The following is a 22692-nucleotide window of genomic DNA, read 5'->3' as shown; positions in this document are numbered from 1 at the left end:
TTAGTTCCATAATACTTAAGTTGACATAATAGAAAGTCATTATAGAGAACATGCTCCTCCTTCCATGCTGACTATTCTTGGGAAAAATGGAAAGTCCCCAAGAAAATACTGAGTGAGATTTGGGGGCGATGCTGAAAATAGGTGATTGGGATTCATTTCTTATCCAGAGAATACTTCAGTTGGAGGCTTACCCATGCCACCAGGGCAAGACGACATCCTGTCTTAGTTTGTTTTGGCTGCTATAACAAAGTAGGTAGTTTATAAGCAACAGTTTTGGAGGCTAGGAAGTCCAAGATCAAGGCAAATCTCTCTTGGGCCTTTTAAGTAAGAGCACTAATCCTGTTTAGCACAGCTCTACCCCCGTGACCTAATCACCTCTCAAAGACCCTACCTCCTAATATCATCACCTTGGGAGTTAGGGTTTCAACATTTAAATTCTGGAGAAACACATTCAGAGCATAGCACATCCTTCTTAATTTGCCCATTTTCAAGGGCTACAAAGAAAACCCAGCTAAGTTTCATGACCCTGAATGAAAAAATACAGAAGTTAACAAGGAAGAATTACTGGCTTACTGCCCCTTGACATTGCTCAGCTGAGTGAAAAAGCATGCATCAAGAGGGGGTTTGTATTAGTTTGCTAGGGCAATGTGGTACAAAGCGCTACACACTGGATGGCCTACACAACAGAAACATATAATCTCAGTTTTAGAGCCTTGAAGTCTGAAACCAAGGTGTTGGCAGGGCTGGTTCCTTCAGAGGGCCAGGAGGAAAGGATCTGTTCCGGGCCTGTTTTCTCAGCTTGTAGATGCCCATCTTCACCTTCACACGGTGTTCTTCCTCTATGTGTGTCTGTATCCAATTGCCCCTTTTCATAATAACACTAGTCATATTGGATTAAGGGCCCACCCTACTACAGTATAACTTCATTTTAACTATATCTGCAGTGACCCTATGTCAAATAAGGTCACATCCTAAGGAACTGGGGATTAGGATTTCAGTGTATGTATCTGAGGGGTACACAATTCAACCTGTAACAGGGTTGGATATACACTTCTGGAGAGAATAGAGAGAGGAGGGAGCTGTTTTTCTGAAGACTCCCTGTGCAAGGGAGCTAGGGTAAAGCTAAAAAGTAACTGATAAAACCTCATATACTATCTCTGTTGAGATACCATATGAGCAGAGACCACCACCATCAAATCAACCCAGGTCAAGAAGTGAAGGTGTGAAGGCTTCCTACTTCCACACTCCCCACAGCCAATCTCTATGCTGTAACTGCAATGGATAGGATGGACTGGTGTTCAACCTCCATTCCACCCTCCTCCTAGTGCTCCTACACAGACTAAAGCCTGGAAATCTAAAATTTATATTTCATCTTTTGCAGCTAGGGTTTGGATGTGATTTAGAACCAGCCAATCAGATGCACTCATAAAATATTTGGAAGTAGAAGTAAGGTCAAGCCACACTTCTGCTGTTTTTGCAGAAACGCTTAACTATGAATGCCTTTGATTTTCAGTTACAGAGTTAGCAGCTTAAGTGTAGGGGAGCAGAATGTAGGGCACCATTCTCTTGCTATAGAGGAGTAGTCCTCAACCTTTTTGGCACCAGGGACCAGTTTTGTGGAAGACAATTTTTCCATGGACGGGGTGGTGGTGGGGGGATGGTTTCGAAATGAAACTGTTCCATCTCAGATCATCAGGCATTTGATTCTCATAAGGAGCATGCAACCTAGATCCCTCGTGTATGCAGTTCACAATAGGGTTCGTGCTCCTATAAGAATCTAATGCTGCTGCTGATCTGACAGGAGGCAGAGCTCAGGAGGTAATGCTCGCTCGCTCTCCTGCAACTCACCTCCTCCTGTGTGGCCTGGTTCCTAACAAGCCATGGACTGGTAGGTCCATGACCTGGGGGTTGGGGACCCCTGCTATAGAGCATACTAGGCAAACATACCAATGCACTTCACCACATACCACTGCCCTCATCCTATGCAAGGTTTCTCTGCTCAGATGCTATAGTGAGAAGAAGGCTCTTAAATTGGATTGAAGAACATTTCTACCTTAAAGAGATGTTTTGTCATAAGGGACTGAGTCACTTTGAAGTGTCCAGATTGAATTTTTTTCCGTTTGATGAAAAAAATGTTAAAGAATTAAGTTAAAATGAATTATAGAAAAGCAAAGAACACCCACTGTTTGAACCCTTCGGTTCTATAAACTGCAGTAACATTTAAACAACATATCTACTACTTGAGATAAAAGAAAACTCATAGGCAGATTCATATAAGTTATTTGTATTCGAACATAAAACTGTACTAGAATATGTGTGTGGTATATGAAATATGTTTATATTCACACACTCTTTCTTCTTCAGCTGTCTTTTGGAAATATACATATGGTGAACATAATTTCCAGAAGTTTCTTTTGCTCGCTAGCCTAGACTGTCAATATATTATTTACTCATTCTTTCCATTTTTAAGATAAAGTAAATAGCTCAAAGGGGGAACCTCTAGGTTTATATTCAAATTTACAAAAAGACTACAAAAGAGCCTATGTAAACAGCAGATGAGATGATAAATAATTCACAGAACTTTAATATACTTAATAGTCAACAAACTACAGCTTTGTGAAGTCACAAGCCAACAAAAAAACATATGCTTTATTATATCATTATCATTATTCTGCCAAGTGTCATTGGCAAATGCAACTTGGTTGAATTTTAATTTCTAGAATTTATATACAACTTATGTAACTTTATACATTAACATAACATTATAGAAGAAGGCCAAAAGCTTGAACTTAGATATGAACGAATATTTCCACAGAAGCTTAACATTAAAGTAATAATTAAATGAAAATGAAACTTGAGAAATGACAAAGATGACTAATCAAAAGTGTTTTATCGATCGAAATTTGGTTCAGTGCATTGCACCACCTCAGTGTATTTCTTGCTTCAAGTTGAATCAGAATTCAGGCAAGCTTAGATATAACCACAGGTTTACAGGACATATGGGTTTTTGAAGAATATTTTCTTTAAGTGACATGACACAACAAGGAAGTAGTCAAATTCAGAATATGGGACATTCTCCAGGGAAAACAATCTAGTTTTCTAGCAAATAACTGGCCTAAATAAAAGGGGAGAGAGTTTGAGATGTTACAGAATAAAGAGATTTAAGAGACATACATAAAATTATGTGGACCTTTTTTTGGATTCTGATTTAAATAAAACTCCTAAAAATAAGTCTGTGTGAGATAAATGGGGAACTTCAGTGTGAACCAGTACTTAATAGATATTAAGAAACTATTGTTAATTCTGTTAGGTGTAATAATAACATAAGGGTTATATAAAGATATTTTGAAATGAGAGAGAATGTACACCATAGTCTTTACAGGTAAAACACTATATCTGGGATTGGTTCTAAAATCCCCCAGTGTACTCCCTACCCAAAAATATGTCAAGGGGAAACTAGATGAGAAGGACATGAGAGGTGATTATACCAATTTCCTTTATGTATCTTTGACATTTTCTATATGTTAAAAAAAACAAGTTTGACTAAGGATTCCTAATTTTTTTAAGCTGGCTGAGTTTTATCAAGTAGTCTGATCAATTTATTTTCCATTTTTTAAATTTATGCCTTTTACACTGCATGAATCTTAGAGTTAACATGTATATGGTCTAGTAATAACAACTTACTGAGAGCTCACCAAGAAACTTTTCTATGTGTTATCTCATTTAGTCCTAAAAACCCCTCTGAAGTAAGTACTGCAAAAGACATGACCCCCTTCAAAGGAAGGACTTACTGCCTCTGGTGGAGTGCTGTCAGCAGAAATCCCTTTAGGGATTGCTTTGGTTACAGAGGGCCAATGCCCAAGGATATGCCTGTCTCAGGATGGCCCAAATCCAATGACAGATACAGAAAGGGTTATAAAGGCCTGGCTATCTGGACCAGTGCAGAACAACTCTGATGGGCCATTTTAGTCTCAGAGCTCCTCAGAAGAGTGGCCAGGGTCATCTGGTGTCTGCTTTGTTTTTGACTTCTCCCTTTCTCCACTCTTGCTTCCTCCCTGCCTTCCACAGGTATTGTTTCCAAGGGCAGTCCCTAACAAACATCATGTGCACTAGACCACCTCAGAATCAGCTCCTAGAGAACCCAATCTGTGACAGGTTTTATCATTACCACCGCTAACCTCTGCCTCATTTTACAACTGAGGAAACTGGGGCACACAGAGATCAAATAACTTGTCCCAAATTATACAATTAATAAGAGGTTCAAATTCAGGCAGCCTGTTTCTAGAGCTTGAGCTCTTAGCTACAAATATAAACTTTTTCCAATTACAGGACTAAGAATCTTGAGTTTCAATTCTAATTCTGCAATGCATTTAACTGTGTCGCTTTGGTTAAATTATTTGGATGTTCTGAGCTTCGGTCTCCTCTTCTGCAAAATTGAGTGAATTCTTTATCCAAAGATCAATTTTGATTATTAAATGAAATAATACACATAAAAGCAGCTGGCATGCAGAAAGCACTCAATAGAATTGAGTAGGATAAATTCTTATTGTAAGGAACAATATAAAACCATAACTTCCAATTAAGTGTTATTTTACACTTATGAAGCAAATTTTAACAAGCACATTGTTCTGATTAACTATTTTTAAAACAGACATGGGCTGGAAATCTTAAGTATTCCAGAAATATATTCGATAAACATGCATGATGTAACAACATATCTTCTTTCAGATTCTTTAGGTTCAGACTTGGCCAGCAACTTTAAAAAATATTATGTCTGGACAAAACTTTAATACTATTTTAAAGATGTCAATGGGCATTTACCCACTCACTCTCCCTTCTAAGAAGATGACCTCGCCTGTAGGCCTTTGTGTCTAGATTGTCAGGTTTTTGTACAATTTTTCTCTAACTAACAGTAGGAGGAGTTGACCCCTGACCAGGAAGATAAACAACTCTCAATTCTAAATGTACATGTATATAATATTGTGGTCTCAGAATACATAAAGCAAAATCTGAAAGTAGGAAAAGTGATAAATCCACATCATGTTGGGAGATTAGAACACACTTCTCAGCAACTGACTGACAGGTCATAACGTATTTAAGCCAGAAACACATAAGAAAAAGATAGCTAGAAAATTCCCATATCTTAGAAAGTTAATAAATACATTTTAAAATGTCATGTAATTAATACATTTTGAAGTAATTTATGTATAGGAAGTACAAAAGACTTCCCTATACATAAAGTTATAAACTATTATTGAGAGAAATTAAAGAATATATATTTAATATGTGGAGAAATATACAATATTCTTAGATTGTAAGACTCAATGAAATTCCCATCAAAATCCCAACATGCTCTCTGTCTCTATGTGTGTGTGCACGAGTGTGTCTGTGTCTATGTGTAAGTTGACAAGTTGAAACTCAATGTGTATGGAAATGCACAGATCAATAGATAAGATGCTTTATCAGATTTCAAAAATCTTATAAAATTTAAGATTAAAACACTATTTATAATAAATATAAAATTTAAGATTACATAATTAAGATAATTCTAAAAGCATGGTGCTGGTGCTAGGATCAACAAACTGACCAGAGAAAGAGATTAAAGAGGCCTGAAACAATACCATACACACAAAGACACTGGATTTATGACAAAGGTAGTGCTGCAAAGTACTGAGGGGAGAAAAACTATTGGGGAAAAAGTACTGGGGTAAGAATTGTGTTTTTTATTTTTGGCTTAGACATATGGATATCCATATTAAAGAAATCTGACTCTCTACATCACATCATATTACAAAAATAAATTCCAACTGCATTGCAGATCTAAATGTGAATGCAAAACAACCTTTTACTGGATGATATTAGAGGAGAATACCTTCATGACTTTGGGTACAGAAAGATTTTTTAAACAGGGTACAAAAAGTAGCAACCATAAAGAAAAAGACTGATCATTTTGATTATAAATTAGGACCTGCTGCCAAAAGATACTATTAAGACACCAAGACACTTTAAGAGAGAATGCATGTTATAGAATGAAAGAAAAGAATTATGTATAACTGATGAAAAACTCATATCTGGCTTATGTTAAAAATACGTATAAATCAATAAAAAAAAACCACATAACACAGTAGAAAAATGAAAGAATGGCATTTCAAAAAAAAAATCCAAATGGCCAAAATACATATGAAAAGATGTTCAATTTCATTAATAATCAGGAAAACGCAAATTAAAAACACAGAGTAATAAATACACCTATCAGAAGGGCTGAAATTAAAAACCAACAATACCAAAAATGGGCAAGGATGTGAAGCAGCATAAATTCTCCTATACTACTTTGGGGCAGAGGGGAATACAGATTGGTTAGGGAAATAGTTTGGTGTAGCCAGCAAAGTAGGAAATACCCATACCAATTCTACTCCTGGAGGTTTCATGTACATGAGCACCAGCAGACATATACAAGAATGTTCATCACAGTATTACTAGTAACAGCCCCCAAAGAGAAACAATCCAAATATTCATCAATAATATTCTGAATAAATTGCAGCATAATCACATAATAAAATGCTACATATAAAGGAAAATAAACCGACTATAGCTAAGTGGAGCTACATGGATGAATGTCACAAACATGATGCTGAGCCTAAAAAGCCAAGCACAAAGGAATACATACTCCATGATTTATTTTATATGAAGTTCAAAAGCATGCAAAATGAAATATGATGTTTAAGGACACATACTTAGTTGATAAAAACAAAACAAGGAATAATTTCCATAGTAGTGGTCACCTTTTGGGAGGAGGAAAGGAGTTATGACTAGGAAGGTGTTAAGTAGGCGGCTCCTGGCAAGGTTCTATGTTTTATCTGTGTGATAGTTACATGGACGTTTGATATTCATTAAGCTATACAGTATTACTTTTCTATATGTGTGCCATATGTCACCACAAGAATAGATTTTAAAAATGCAGAGGAGACAAACTGAGTAGAAAACACCCTCCCTCCCCGATAGTTTCCAGCCTCAGCAAAAATAAAAACCGTGAATCCGATTTCAGGTTAAGTCTTCAACAGCTTTGTTCTGACAAACTCTGAGATGTAGGCCAATCCCCATATGGCCATTTCATCTTTAACTTGTCCATTAGCAGACAGCCCATTATATTAATTTCTTAATGAAATCAGACAGGAGCTAGACACCAGCCCTCTGTTTTCCTTATACAGCAGGGATCATACTTCAGTCTCAAAGTGGTTCCATAGAAGCCCCAACTTACTTGATTTGGTGACGGGCAGGCATCTTACCTTCCATTTAACTGAACTTGTACTGACAGCACAGTATCTCCAAATAAATACTCTTCATAAAACTCTGTCTCTTTTATCTCCAATAACTCAACTCATTTATATCCTTGATGTAGGTGAAACATTTCAGTAAACAACTACTACTATAATACCGTGTTAAATATAATAATAATAACAAATGACTAAGTATAGTAATAATAATAACAAATAGTTTTAGGGAAACATTGAACTGAGAGAAAAGAATTACTGCACACTGGGTTGGGTATTCCGCCCCAGAAGACAAGAGGTTCAAGTAAAATAGATGGATAGTATGTCTTGGAGAACTAGATAGGACAAGAGATCTCTTACCTGTATATTAGGTTTAGTTAGTTCTTGTGTGTAGTAGCACGGTTTACTTGTCATCTTTATGGGAAATCCACATATATGGGGCAGTTTAGATTTTAAATCTGAAAGAAAACCTTTCAACACAGCTTCCGAATCTACCCTTGGAAAGAACTGCATGGGCTGACTTCTGATGCAACTGAGAGGATATCTGAACAATGTTAAAGAACAATGTCTGATTTTATTACATAAGAGGCCGAAATTTATATGGGATTTTAAAAAGTATTAAAGTAGCAATGTTAAAAAGGCACACATAAATATATCTTAACTCTTTTATATTGCTTATCTGATACCATCCACAGCTGAAAGTATGTTTTCTCACAGGGATCTTCATTCCTTCTATTCTAACATTCCAAATCAAGACAATTCATAATATCTTACTATATGGCCTTCTAAATGGAAGGGCAACTATGATATTCCAAAAACGATTTATAAGGAAGATACTATAAGCCTTACCAATTACAAAATAAGTATTATAATGAGCAATGAACAGGTTGCACCTTCAAAAACAGTTAAAAACTCAGGACAGAGAAACAACACATATAGATTGTATTCAAGCTGCAAAAGCAGTTCTTTGAGAAAGCAGTTACTTTTTCTGATGAAACATATTCTGAAGATTTTGAATAATATGTTGGCATGGCATCTAATGAAATAAAATAACTGATACATGTTCACCTCAGTTTTACTGTTAAAATAAGCTTGGCTTAGGAAACATAGAATGCAAAAAGACAACACTGAGGCTCTTCCTTCTTCCATTTTTAAACTCCAGCAGGTCAGAAGATAGAAATGGTGAAATCAGTACTAAGATTTAAGAGTTTCGCCTGAGTACTTATGCTCTTCTCGTGTGTATATTTTGATTTTAAAAAATATTGTTTAAAATATATTTTCTTAAGTCAATGGGGTGCAATTAAGTATAAGTCAAATCATCGAAAATTTGCCTATAAAATTAGATAATCTCCTCAAAAGAAAAATCTTGTTTTTGTTTACAACCTAAACTTTTAATTCAACCCTTTCAATTGTATCTGAAATGCCACTGGAGGGAGCACTTGGCTAAGGAGAATCATGATTGCTTTCTTACTTTCTAAGTATGCATTTTTTTCTAACTTTTCTAAATTGTTGAAATGGTGTTTAAGGAAAATATCCTTATTAAGCTCATCCTCAAATAAAAATAGAAAGATATTCTAAGCAAACCAAAAACACTTGTGCAGATAAGAAGTAGGAGGAAATGTACCATAGTTTCAGTTAGACACAGAGAAAGAAGGTTGAAGAGAATGACATGAGAGTGGGAGCAAAACTAGATTATAAGGTGGGCAGACAGCATCTGCTTCAGTTGGTGTGTAAAGGATATGTGAAGGTCCTTTCTCCAAGCATTTTGAAATAGATGTTGCAGTATATTTTAATTTTTCCACAATCATCTGGAAGTTTATAGCCATACTAAAAATTAAGCACAAAATTTTAAATATCTCGGAGAAAGGTAAACTTAGGTTAAGTTACAATAAACAAAAATCAAATAACTTCTAATGTAACATATATTTCCATTCCTTACCAGGGCATCCCAGTGTCTCTGGAAATCTCCATATGAGTGAAAAGGACAGTCAGGGGGGATGGCATGAAAAATATTTATAATTTGTCCCATTTTCATACTATGAAAAATGAGAGGAAGCTATTATGAGCCAATGCTTAAATATAGTTTAATAAGTCAACTACACGATTTAGAAAGTGTTCAAAAAAGATTTAACAACTATCTCACTAGCTATATATAGTAAACTAAACATCTCAAGTTTCAAACACATTGTACTAAATCTTTTTATTTTGCTTTAATTGACAAATAAAAATAGTATATATTATTTATCATGTATGACATATTTCAAAATATGTATACATTGTGGATTGCTAAGTCGAGCTAATTAACATGCATTTACTCACATACCTTTTTTTTGTGGTAGACCACTTAAAATGTACTCTTAGTGCTATTGTTTATTTTTTGAGACAGTGTCTCGCTCTGTTGCCCAGGCTGGAGGGCAGTGGTGCGATCTCAGCTCATGGCAACCTCTGCTTCCCGGGTTCAAGCCATCATTCAAGCGATTCTCCTGCCTTAGCCACCAGCTGGGATTACAAGCGTGCACCACTATGCTCAGCTAATTTTTGTATTTTTAGTAGAGACAGGGTTTTGCCATGTTGGCCAGGCTGGTCTCAATCCTGGCCTCAGGTGATCTGCCTGCCTTGGCCTCCCAAAGTGCTGTGATTACAGATGTGAGCCACCTCACCCCTTCTTAGTGATTTTTAATATGTATTTAAAAAAAGTAATTGCAATTTTTGCCATTACTTTCAATAGCAAAAACTACAATGACTTTTGCACCAACCTAATACATTTTTATTAACTATAGTCACTATGTTGTACAATAGATCTTTTGAAGTTATCCTTCCTATATAACTGAAATTTTGTATCCTTTCACCAACATCTCCCCAATCCACCCCTTCACTCCCACCTACCCAGCCCCGGTAAGCACTATTCTACTCTCTGCTTCTGAAAGTTCAATTGTTTTAGAGTCCATAAGGAAGTGAGGTCATAAGGTATTTGTCTTTCTGTGCCTGGCTTATTTCATTTAACATAATATCCCTTAGATTCATCCATGTTGCAAATAACAGGATTTCCTTCTCTTTTAAGGGTGACTACTATTCTGTTTGTGTATGTACCACATATTTCTTTATCCATTCATCTGTTGCTGGGCACTTAGGTTGATTCCATATCTTGGCTGTTATGAATAATGCTGAAATGAACATGGGGGTGCAGATATCTCGTCAACATACTGATTTAATTTCTTTTGTATGTATCACCAGTAGTGGGATTGCTAGATCATAAGATAGTTCTATTTTTAATTTTTTGAGGAACCTCCATACTGTTTTCCATGATGGCTGAAATAATTTACATTCTCATCAACAGTGTGCAAGTGTTCCCTTTTCCCCACATCCTTGCCAGTATTTGTTATATTTTGTCATTTTGATAATAGCCATTCATCAGGTATGAGGTGATCTCTCATTGTGACTTTAATTTGCATTTCCCTGATGATTATGGTGTTGAGCATTTTTTCATACACCTGTTGGTCACTTAAATATCTTCTTTTGAGAAATGTTATTTGAGGGCTTTGCCCATTTTAAAATCAGGTTATTTGTTTTCTTGCTATTGAGTTATTTGAGTTCCTTATATACTTTGGATAGTAGCTCTTTATCAGATGTATGGTTTACAAATATTTTCTCTTATTCTGTAAGTTGTCTCTTCACTCTCTTGACTGTTTCCTTTGTCATATAGAAGCTTTCCAGTGATGTAACCACATTTGTCTATTTTTGCTTTTGTTGTCTGTGCTTTTTCACAGATACGTAGTTTTCAGTGTACAGGTCTTTCACCTCCTTGGTTGTTAAATTTATTGCTAAGTATGTTTTTGGTAGCTATTACAGACAAAATTATTTTCATTGATTTCTTTTACAGATAGTTTGTTGTTAGTATATAGAAATGCTACTTTTTTGTGTGATTTTGTATTCTACAACTTTACTGAATCTGTTTATTAGTTCAGTTTTTTGGTGGAGTCTTTAGGGTTTTCTATACATAAGATCATGTCACCTGCATACAGCAACAATTTAACTTCTTCCTTTACAAGTTGGATGCCTTTTATTTCTTTCTCTTGTCTAACTGCTCTAGCTAGGACTTCCAGTACTATGCTGAACAGAAGCGGAGAGAGTGGGCATCCTTGTCTTGTTCCTGATTTTAGAGAAAAAAGCTTTCAATTTTTCACTGTTGAGTATGATGTTAGCTACAGGTTTGTCATATATGGCCTTTATTTGTATTCTATTTTAACAACTAGAATTACTAGAAAAAACTAAATTAGATTGTTGTAAACAACGTGCCAATTGTAAACACAAAATAATGACTAATAAATTTTTCCACTCAAAGATATTGCTGGTAATTGTTAGACTTTAGGGAAAAGTCTGTAAGGGGGTGAATGAATTAGAGTCAAACCTATGTTTTCTACCTACCTCCTCCCAGCTTCAATGATTGAATTATTATGTGTATGCTACTGAAGTTCTTTTTCCTAAGCAATTTAAAATTTTATCCCAATAGTCCTGCTTATACTAGTAACAAATTTTTTCCTGAAAATAGTACAAACTTAAAACTCAGCTCATATCAAATTATAATGAATCATTATTAGATACAAGTTTATGAGGTTTTATTAATATTATTTTGATAGTTTTCATTTTATAATGAGAAATTTAGAAATATTACCATTTTTGAAACTAGATCTAATAAGATGTGAATATATAATAAAATTAGTAATTTGATAAAGAAAATTCATGGCTTTTGTAAATATGACAATATTGTTTCAATACCTTTGTGAAGTCATAATTCAGTATTTTAAAATTCACCAAAATAGTTTATATTTTTACACATATCAATGTTAAGACAGCAAAATAAGGGAAACCACCATATTTTGAGCCCACCCTAGATACTACAAATTGAAATCTCACCTTGGCAAAACGTAGCACCAGTTGCTTAAAATGGAATGTCTATCAATGACAGCATGCTTGTTAGCATGAAAATCCTTTATAATACTCTGGGAAATCTCAAACTCCTTTAGCTTTTAATAGAAATAAGATTTGTAAGTCCTCAAATCATTTGGCAAAAAAGGAAACATTTTAAAAGATACATATTTGTTACATGCACACAGTAGGTTCAGTTTTAAAGACTTAAGTTACATTGAATCATGCATAACCACTTTACATAAATAGTCAAAGTTGCAGCTCACCCTGCTTCTCCTTTATGCAATATATGAAGTATTTCATGCTTTCCCTCTTACCATCCAAACCCAAACTCCTATTTTGCAGTGATTTTAGCTGGTTTTCAGGTGTTTTTTAAAATTATGTTAATTTGCAGGAAGTTGAATCTCTTCCAAAGGAAGGTGTTCATATTTTAAAATAATAGCTTTTAACCTCAATTGTTTTTTTAAATGGAGGATGAGTAAGGGAATTATACCTCCATCTGGTCTTTTGGAAGAGAAAAGACAGAGCCAATGCTCCAGTCTCCTTTTATACCCCTCCCAGCTTCCTAGAACACTTTCTTCCCTGTTCCTCCAGTGTCCTCCCTGTAGGGCATTTTGGCTTGTATTTAACCTACAAGAGTTTGCCAATTACAGCTCTCTTACCCTGGAAAATCTCCCTGAGAGGCACTGTTCCAGTTAGCCAAAGATATAAAGAGACCTCAAGGAGGGTGAAAAAATAAAGTATTAATGGGTGAAAGGACACTATATTAAGATTAGACAGAATGATTCATAAACCCTTACCCCATTCTTAACCAACCACCTAACATCTTTTGGGAAACAATGTTCTAACCTCACTGCCTACTACTTTTCGAGGAAGTCCAACTAAACTGGACAACTTTTTATTGCCTGGACTCCTACCAATAAGGTCCTAATGCCTGGATCTAGACCCATCTTCTCCATGTCCAGTGAGTGATCCTTCTCTGAGTTCCTATGTCATTCATTAAGACTAATGGAAATGGAGGAGCAGGGAAGAGCAGAAAACATGAATGCAGGAAGAGGAAGATAAGATATGCTAGTTACGTTGTGCAGTAAAAGAGCAAGGACACGCAGAATGAATAAGGACACATATTTTCCTGTGCACAAGAGATAAATCTTGCACTGTGATGTACTGTGCTTAAGAGATCAGTTGCCTGAAATGTGTGATAAAAACATGGTTAGAGGAGACATGGTTATGAATGTCAGAAAAGACTGGTTGCAGAGGGAGGACTAAACTGAGAGAAAACAGAACTTAAAATTGAATTCACAGAAGGTAGGTATCAGGTTCAAATGTTTAAAGTTTACAGGTTCCCACATACACCTACTTATATAGCTTGAGTATATATCCTCTGGGTACTTTCTACAGTATTCAGAGACTCAAGTCAATTGCTGCAGGGACCTCAATAAGTACCAGTACTTATTGTTTACATTGGTCTTTCTCAACACAGATTAAAGACTGGCAAACCACCCAACTGTTCACCATATACTCCAAGAGACTGTGAATGCTAACCCTTTGTATTTCTTTATTTAGCAAATATTTATAAAGTGCCCTTATATGATGACAAAAACCATACTGAAAAGCAGGTATTCAATAAATATTATTTTCTCCTTATAGCGCCAATCTAAAGAATTTAGACTTAATTTTCTCTAGGCAATGTCGAAATACTAAAGATATTTAGGCTGGGGACCTTTGTTTTAGAAAGTGAACTCTGTTGACATTGTAAGGAAAAATTAGATAATAAACTTGAAGGAGAAAGGCTGGAAACAAGGCCCATATGGAGACTGGTTTAATAGTTCCAGTAAAAAAAAGGGAGTCTGAATTAGAGCAACAGAAATGGAGGCAGAGAGGAGTCCATTTCAGAGACCAGAGTAGGCTATTAAAGACTAACTGGAAAGAGAAAGTGAGAAAGAGGGAAAGACAAGGATGACTCTGAAGTCTTTAGGTAGGTAAATTATTGACTGCTGATGCCAGTAATGAAAAGAATAATTACACAGGAGGAACAGATTTGGAGTTGAGGAAGGTGACAAATAAATACATTCAGTTTTAGACATAATTGGGTCTGACTGCCATTAGTACATTCATTTGAAAGTATCCAAGAGACGACGGAAAAGTTACAACTATACAAGAATCTCTGGGAGGTACTGGTGTATAGGCTGAAGCCACTGAAATGGGTAAGCCTGCTAAGGAAAAGAGGGTTGAAAATGGAACCCTAAGAAACAGCAACATTTAAAATGATAAATGAATGAAGATAAATGAATTCCAGGAGATTCTAGAAAAATTAGTTTCAGAGAAATCAAGAGAGGAGATTATTTCAAGAAGAAAAGGGTGAAAAATAGTATAAGTGTTCCAAAGATTTCACATATGATTCCCTCAGACATTTTCTTTTTCTCTTAATTCCTGAAGTAACATAGTTCCTATAACACAAATTTTGATACTCCACTACCAAACATTGTTTTTTAATTGTACTTGTATTTAACATATATTAGGTTTCTATTTCTGTAAGGCTCTATGGGACATTCAAATTTGAACCAAAAAACCTAAGGCTAGGTGAAGGAAGCAAGGTACAGCAGAAAGAACAGAGTTGAAGAACAAACTCAGATCCTGAATCTCTTACTACCTTTATGATCTAGAGCAATTTACTTAACTGCTTTATGTCTTAATTTACTTATTTATAAGATAATAACAACAGCTATCATTTTTTAACCTCTACTGCCAGGTACTATGCTAGGCCCTTAATGTACTTTACACCATAAACTCCTTACAACCCTAGAAGGGATATCATTATCTCCAATTTATAAGAAAAATGGAGATTCTGCGAGATTAACTAACATGCCAAAGAGGCACTGCTAATGAGTGGGGATCTGAGAATTTTAATGTGATTCTAGGCCTACACTGAATTTTCTGGGTATGTGAATATTAACCAGTACTCAGTGAATGTTCCCTTCTTTTGGTAAGTTTTATGTGTGCATGCTCTTCTTTCTTCTGACCTAGATAAAACATTCTGGGAGGAAAAGGTGTTTTCCATCAGCACTTGGCATATATACATAGTAGTACCCAGTAAATATCCATCTATGAAATAAATAGAAATTTGTTTCGAGGCACTCATTTCCCAAATTTTCCATATAATTAAATTTCAAGGCAAACAGTTTAATACTACATAATGCTTTTCTGAAATATATCCCTCATGTAACTGTGGATTCAATTATAATCTCAATGCACCAAACAGTAAAATGGCAACTTGTGCATACAAATTCCTTTAGAAACATTTAATTACTTCCAGGAAAGTATTATTTTAAAGTTTAGCACAGTCCAAAATTTGAGAAATGAGTAAATTACTGTTTCAATTACCTCTTAAATTTTTTGATCTCTATTTAAATTGTAAAGATAAGGGCTGAAATCCCATTTTTCATAATGAATTATAATAAACTGCTTTAAAATTTGTCTAAATAGGGTCAAAGGTCAGGATTTAGAAAACTACTCCAATCTCTAGCCCAGAGGAATTAAAAAAGAATTTAGAAACAAAAGTTACCTAGTTCAAAAAATAAATTAGTCTTTCACTCCAGTCAATGCTCCATTCATTCCATAAATCTTTACTAAAGTGAGTGACAGGCACTAGAGTAGGCTCCTATGATAGAAAGATTAATAAGACACAGACCCTTCCCTCTAGGACTTCTCAGTTTAATGAGACATTTGCATAGATAATATGTGATAAACAAGGCAGAGCGCACCAAGAGAGATGAGACTTAGGAGCTGGGGAATTCTTCAAAGGGGTGATGTCTGAGATAAGCCTTGAAAGATGAACAGAAGAAAGGGAATTACAGGCTTAGACAACTGTGTGATCAAAGACATGGAAGGATGAAAGACCATACTATCTTTGAGAAACAATTCATAGTCCGGTTACTTGGAGAGCAGTAATGGGAGATGAGGCTATAAGTAAGGTTGGTTTGGATCAGTTTGCTGAAGACCTTGTATATCATAGTAAACAGCTGAGATTTCACCTTATAGTCATTGGAGGCCATGGTAGATTTTTGAAAGGGGGAATGAAAGCAAACAAAATAAACTGGAGGGAAGAGAAACCAGAAACATCCTCCTTCTTACCTCTTCATTCTTATTTCTCCCCTCCCCACAACCTGACCTAATAACTATGAAAGAAAAAAACCAGAATCTCAGAACCCCAAACTCACTATGTCAAAGGGAACATTTAGCTTGGTAACTGAATCACACAAAAACAAAAAACAAACAAAAAACCCCTGCCTTCCTTTCGTTCCCAGACAGCTTAGTTTCAGATTATTACTGTAAATGTAGATTTACTGAGTGAGAGAAATGCATAATTGACTTTTCTGCTACCCCTTTTCATGTGTATAATGTAGATTCACTCAGCTGTAATCAAAGCCTTACAAGAATGTAACCATTTGCCTCATTGCCTACCCTCCTCCTCTTTTCTCCCCTTCCTCTTTCCCCTTCTGCTTGTTCTTTCCCCTTTAAATACTGAAGTCCTCAAAACCCTCTTTGGAAAAAGCATGGGGCACAGATCCTATTGTAACTTGTATTTCTTTTCCCTGGGCATGTCATCAACCTTGGCAAAATAAACCTGAGTCAACTGAGATCTGCCTCAGTCACTTTTTGGTTAACATAACCAATGCCAGATTTTAATAAAAGGAAAATTAAATGCAATTATCTTTTAGGCTCCATGGGGAATAAAAATGAATAACACAGGACCTAGAATCTCAAAAATATTACAATTTAGTGGGAACATAGGTATATATGAAACTAATTTTTGTAGCAGTCAGAATGTGTAAGACACCTTATCAAAAACATAAGTAAAAGTGAGATTCAGAGAAGCTGATGAACAATCATAATTTAGGGAACTGATTTAATTTAACAAGTACATGTTGAGTGTATAATGTTGAATAGAGGAGAGGAATGTGTTTGCCCCATTTTTGGTGTTTCCTTCCATGCCCAGAAAGCTCTACTAACACATATTCCTGGAATCATTCTGCTCTGTCATTCATTCCTCCCTAGGGCATATGGATGGTGATATGGTTTGGCTGCACCGCCACCCAAATCTCATCTTGAACTGTAGTTTCCATAATCCCCACATGTTGTGGGAGGGACCCAGTGGGAGGTAATTTACTCATGGGGGCAGTTACCCTCATGCAGTTCTTGTGATAGTGAGTTCTCAGGAGATCTGATGGTTTTATAAAGGGCCTTTCCCCCTTTGCTCTGCACTTCTCTTTCCTGCCACCTTGTGAAGAAGGACGTGCTTGCTTCCCCTTCCACCATGACTGTAAATTTCCTAAGGCCTTCCCAGCCATGAGGAACTGTGAGCCAATTAAACCTCTTTCCTTTATAAATTATTTAGTCTTAGGTATTTCTTCAGAGCAGCATGAGAATGGAATAATACAGACAGTAAAATTGGGATGAATAACCAGGCATGCTGGCTCACCTCCTCCCCTTCCTCTTGGGAGTTGGCCTGCTGGCAGAGAGTGGTGTTCTGCATTCTCTTTGTCATATCAGAACCAGTGCCTGGTCTCCCAAGGGAGGCCTGTGGTTTTTCCACTACTGCAATAAATGGGTGGGTAAGTCTGCCTCATTCTGAGGTTCAGATAAACCATGTCCTCCAAGAGCTGTTTTTCCTTTCCAGTAATGAACAGCATGACTATATATCCCAATTCATGCATGCTGGGCCAGTATCTCATCAGGTTAGTGCCCCTTTCACTCTCAGAAGCATCCTATTTTGAGGATAAATTATAATCTCATCCTAGTAATACAGGTGACATTCTGATCTCTATTTATGTCTTACTTCTCTGTCAATCTCTAAACTGGTTCAAATTGAGGGGTAGAATACAGAAGTATCATCTGTAGAAAATTCAGAGGTAAATAAGCCACAATATTAGTCTTCATGATGCTTCTTATAAGGAAATCAGAGGTATAAAAATAGAAATAAGCATGTGAGTATAAACTACAATTTGACTATCTGTCCCCTCCAAAACTCATTTTGGAATTTAATCCCCAATGTGGCAGTATTGAGAGATGGAGCCTTTTTTTTTTTTTCCTCTAAGATGGAGTCTTGCTCTTCTGTAGCCCAGGCTGGAGGGCAGTGGCATGATCTTGGCTCACTGCTACCTCTGCCTCCCGGGTCCCAGTTCCAGCAACTCTCCTGCCCCAGCCTCCCGAGTAGCTGGGATTACAGGAATGCACCACCATGCCCAGCTAATTTTTGTATTTTTAGTAGAGACGGGGTTACACCATGTTGGCCAGGCTGGTCTTATACTCCTAACCTCGTGATCCACCCACTCTGGCCTCCCAAAGTGCTGGGATTACAGGTGTGAGCCACCGTGCTGAGCCATTGTGGAGCCTTTAACAGGTGATTGGGTGATGAGGGCTTTGCCCTCATGAATGGATTAATCCATTCATGGATTAGTGGATTAGAAGGTTAATGAATTAATGGTTTATCATTGGAGTAGGACTCATGGCTTTATAAAAGGAAGAGAGACCTCAGCTTCCACACCCTGCCCTCCTGCTATGTGATGCCTTGCACCACCTCAGGACTCAGCAGAGAGACCCCAACAGCAAGAAGGTCCTCACTGGACATGGCCTCTATAACTTTAATAAATAAATTCATTTTCTTTACAAGTTACCCAATTTCAGGTATTCTAAGTGACAGAAAACAAAGATAGTATGGTACAGGAGAGTATGAGGGTTTAAATGAGGGTGGGAGATCACACAGGGTTTGGAACTTTGGGAAGGTTCCTCATCAGTCCAAGATATACATGTCATGTTACCCATTCCAGTTATTTATATGCAAGTCATCTTCCCTACTGGCTTAAGTGATTCTCCAGGGCAGAAAAGTAGATCCTATTCATCTTGGACTTATCCATTGTCCTTTGTTACTTATCCACATAAGACGTAATCAAAGAATTAAATGGAAATAAATGAATAGAGGAGTAGCATTTGAGTTGGCCCTTAAATGATGAGCAGGACACGTATAGCCAATCAGAGGGGCATTCTAAGCAAAGGAAGCATCATTTGTCCTATGCCTGGGGTTTCTCAACCTCCACACTATTGACACTTTGGGCTGGATAATTCTGTGGGTGGGGATAAGATGATTGTCCTGTGCAGGGGAAGATATTCATTAGCATCCCTTTTCTGGCCTCTACCCACTAGATGTCAGTAGCAACACCATCGTTCCTCCATTGTGATAACTAAAATTGTCTCTAGACATTGCCAAATGTCTCATAAGGAGCCAATCATTCATTTCCCTGCCCTCAACCGCTTCCATTGAGAACTACTGGCCTAGAGGAAAGACAATAACATTGAGTGACACTAGTGTGTAAGGTTCTATGCTAGGTGCTATGGGAATCCACAAAATAAAAGACATATCCTTCTACTAAGAAGACAGAAAGTGTTATGTGTAAAAAATAGATGCAAAAAAGTGCTACCAGAATATCAAGGGCAGGAGAATTAATATTAAATTTAGTAAGAGCTGAAATCATGCTTTTTATATTTGGAGGTGAAAGAAGAGGCAAGAAGTGGGTGCTAAGACAGGATAGGTTGTGGAGAGTAAGACAGGATAGGTTGTGGAGAGTCTCGGACACCATCTTAACAAAGTTTTTGAACAAAGGAATAATGTGAAGACCGGTGTTAAATGGACAGAACAATATTTTCTTTGGGGAAGCAGATTTAGAATGATATAAATATATCAAGCATTTAATAATACAGACTTTGATAATAAAAACCTTTCTAGCACGCTTCATGTTAAAAATTAAAACCTAATCACGTTAGTAACAATAATAAACATAAAAAGTATACAGTAAATATAATAAAGTATAGAAATCACAATATGTGGTACCTCAGGTGCTGGCAGTCTGATTGTGCAAGCTTCTATACTTAGACAAACTTGAGTTTCTGTTACATTGATGTTTAATACTGAAAATAAAATATTTAACTGTGAACTATCTGGAATTATTACTCTACTATTAAATTAAGTATTTTAGTAACAAAGGAAACTAACTTATTCAAGTCAAAAACAAGAACAGATTTTTTTCCGCACATGGTAAAATTCAAATAATAACCACTTAATATTTGATAGTTTACAGATGAGACATCTAAAAGAGGACAAAGGTATGAAAGAGCATGAATATGTGTGTGGGGTGCAGGTCATAGGCAAGGTTACAATAAAAAAAAAGAGACTCCCCACAGTTAAGAGAAAAATCCAACAAATACCTTACACAAATCTGACATATGTTATATATATAAATATGGAGGTTGTCCTCTTCTGTAATCTAAAGAGGTATCACACCATGTTTCTGACTTGAGTAGTCTTTTACTAACAAATATCCTCAAATATACTGGCAGACATATTCCAGATCTCCTAGAGCCTTGAAGTCTTTACCTTTCTTTTTCATAAAGAAAACTATTTCTGAAATGTCAGGATAGTGGTGACTTTGGGAAGGGTTAGTACATGAAAAAAGCATGAGGGGGATTCTGGGGTGCTCTTAATGTTGTTTCTTGATCTGAGAACTGGTTACAAGAATGTTTAGTTTGTTAAAATTCAATGAGCTAGACACTTAAAATTTGTGTATTACATTTCAATAAAAGTAAAAGAAAACAAATCCTAACACAAGAGTGAGGAATTTTCCTCTCCTAAACTGTTATTTTTAATCCCTACAGCTGTAGTCTCATGACAGTGTTTGGAGATGAAACTAGATGTAGGTAATGAACCCATTCACCCAGAGGTAGGGCACACTGACTGACATTACACAAATTAAACATACAACTAGTGCAAGGAGAGCAAACAGGCTTCAGCTGGAAAGTCAACCCAGCTCTAATAGCTGTAGATTACAGGTCAGGATTTTAAGGCTATGCCCAAATGATGTGAAAAGCTACCATGATTGATTAATAATGTCTACGGTGGTGACTCAGGATTCTCATCTATCTGCTATCTCTGGACTACTGTTTAGGAAAGTGTCTATCTGAAACACAACTGTGCAAATCAGTGAAAGAACTGGATTAGGCCATGTAGTAAACTGTATACTTTAGATCATCTGTGTCTCTTTTTCCAATTTTTTAAGGAGAAAATGAATCCTATTCTTATAAGAAATAAAGTTTTGACTTACATCAGTACTAAAGAATTTTTGACGATATGATTCTGGAAACTATACATTATAAATGCCTACAGAATTAAACTCCTTCACAGTCATTATTTTCTTTAAGTAGAGAGAATAAAAATATAGTTTTTTCCAATTAAGATGAATTTTTCTCCTACAGTCTAGAATGTACATTTTGAATAAGAAGTGATTTCCCAGGTGAAATTCTGATTACAATAATATCTAATTAAGGTCTTATACAACCTAATTAATCAATAATTATACAACCCAATGATATATGTTATTGGCTTTTTTTTTTTTTTTTTTGAAATAGGGTCTTGCTCTGTCTCCCAGGCTGGACTGCAGTGGCACAATCATGGCTCACTGCAGCCTCAACCTCATGTGCTCAACTGGCCCTCCACTTCAGCCTCCCAAGTAGATGGGGCTACAGGCATGGTGCCTGGCTAATAATTTTGTAGAGATGGGGTCTTACCATGTTGCCCAGGCTGGTCTTGAACTTGTGGGCTCAAACAATCTACCTACCTCAGCCTCCCAAAGTGTTGGGATTACAGGCGTGAGCCACCGTGCCCAGTATATGATACTGTTTTCTTTAGCAACTATGAATTATATTGTTTTATCTATTGACTTACGCATTTTTACTTACCAACAGCACTTTGTTTTCCCATCTGAGAAAGAAAATCTCTTCCTTAAAAAATTCATAGAATATGCCATATTATTACAACTCATAAATAATCATGCTTGATATTTATAACTATGCTTGATGTGAAATTATCAAAGCTAAAGAAAATACTTTAAAATGCAGTTGTTATATAAAGTAATACCTGATGACAGCTGAAAAAATATAATCACTCAAAAGGTATCTCTTCAATTAAAAGGATGGAAATACTCAATTCTTCCCCCAAATATCTATTTCCTGCTATAAAATATTTAGAAAATAGTCAGACTTCAAGAAAAATTCAGGTTAGCTTCTCAGTTTTAACAGTATTGTGTTCATTTTATCATACTGCTTTGTAACTTACATTTATTCCTAAGTATCAAGCACTATATACTAATTTTTTAAAGAAACATCAGGCCTCTGTATATAATCCCAAAGTAAAGAAATGACATTTATGTTGTCGTGGGCTTGCTTAAGATTGCTTAGTTGGGTCAGTTTTAAGAATTATTTTCTAAAAACTGTATATCTTAAAATTAAGAACAGATGCACATTGATATGGTTTGGCTGTGTCCCCACCTGAATCTTGAATTGTAGCTCCCATAATTCCCACATGTTGTGGGAAGGACCCGGTGGGAGATGATTGAATCATGGGGGTGGGGCTTCCATGTGCTGTTTTCATGATGGTGAATAAGTC

General features: G+C 36.1%; 1 protein-coding gene across 1 annotated transcript in view; it reads right to left on the bottom strand.

Moving 5' to 3' along the window:
• C17H18orf63 (chromosome 17 C18orf63 homolog) overlaps positions 1-22692 on the bottom strand; it is a 43782-nt gene that overhangs the window by 7922 nt on the left and 13168 nt on the right. The window contains exons 6-11 of the mRNA XM_054461404.2: positions 21987-22028; positions 20086-20162; positions 12186-12295; positions 9211-9307; positions 9013-9098; positions 7632-7815 (exon numbers count right to left, since the gene is read on the bottom strand). Of these exons, the coding sequence (XP_054317379.1) occupies positions 7632-7815; positions 9013-9098; positions 9211-9307; positions 12186-12295; positions 20086-20162; positions 21987-22028 (596 nt within the window). The remainder of the gene's footprint in view (positions 1-7631; positions 7816-9012; positions 9099-9210; positions 9308-12185; positions 12296-20085; positions 20163-21986; positions 22029-22692) is intronic.

The sequence above is a fragment of the Pongo pygmaeus genome, chromosome 17 (genome assembly GCF_028885625.2).
Source record: "Pongo pygmaeus isolate AG05252 chromosome 17, NHGRI_mPonPyg2-v2.0_pri, whole genome shotgun sequence".
NCBI lineage: Eukaryota > Metazoa > Chordata > Mammalia > Primates > Hominidae > Pongo > Pongo pygmaeus.
Note: the sequence above shows the minus strand (reverse complement) of the source record. Positions and strands in the feature narration are given on the sequence as shown.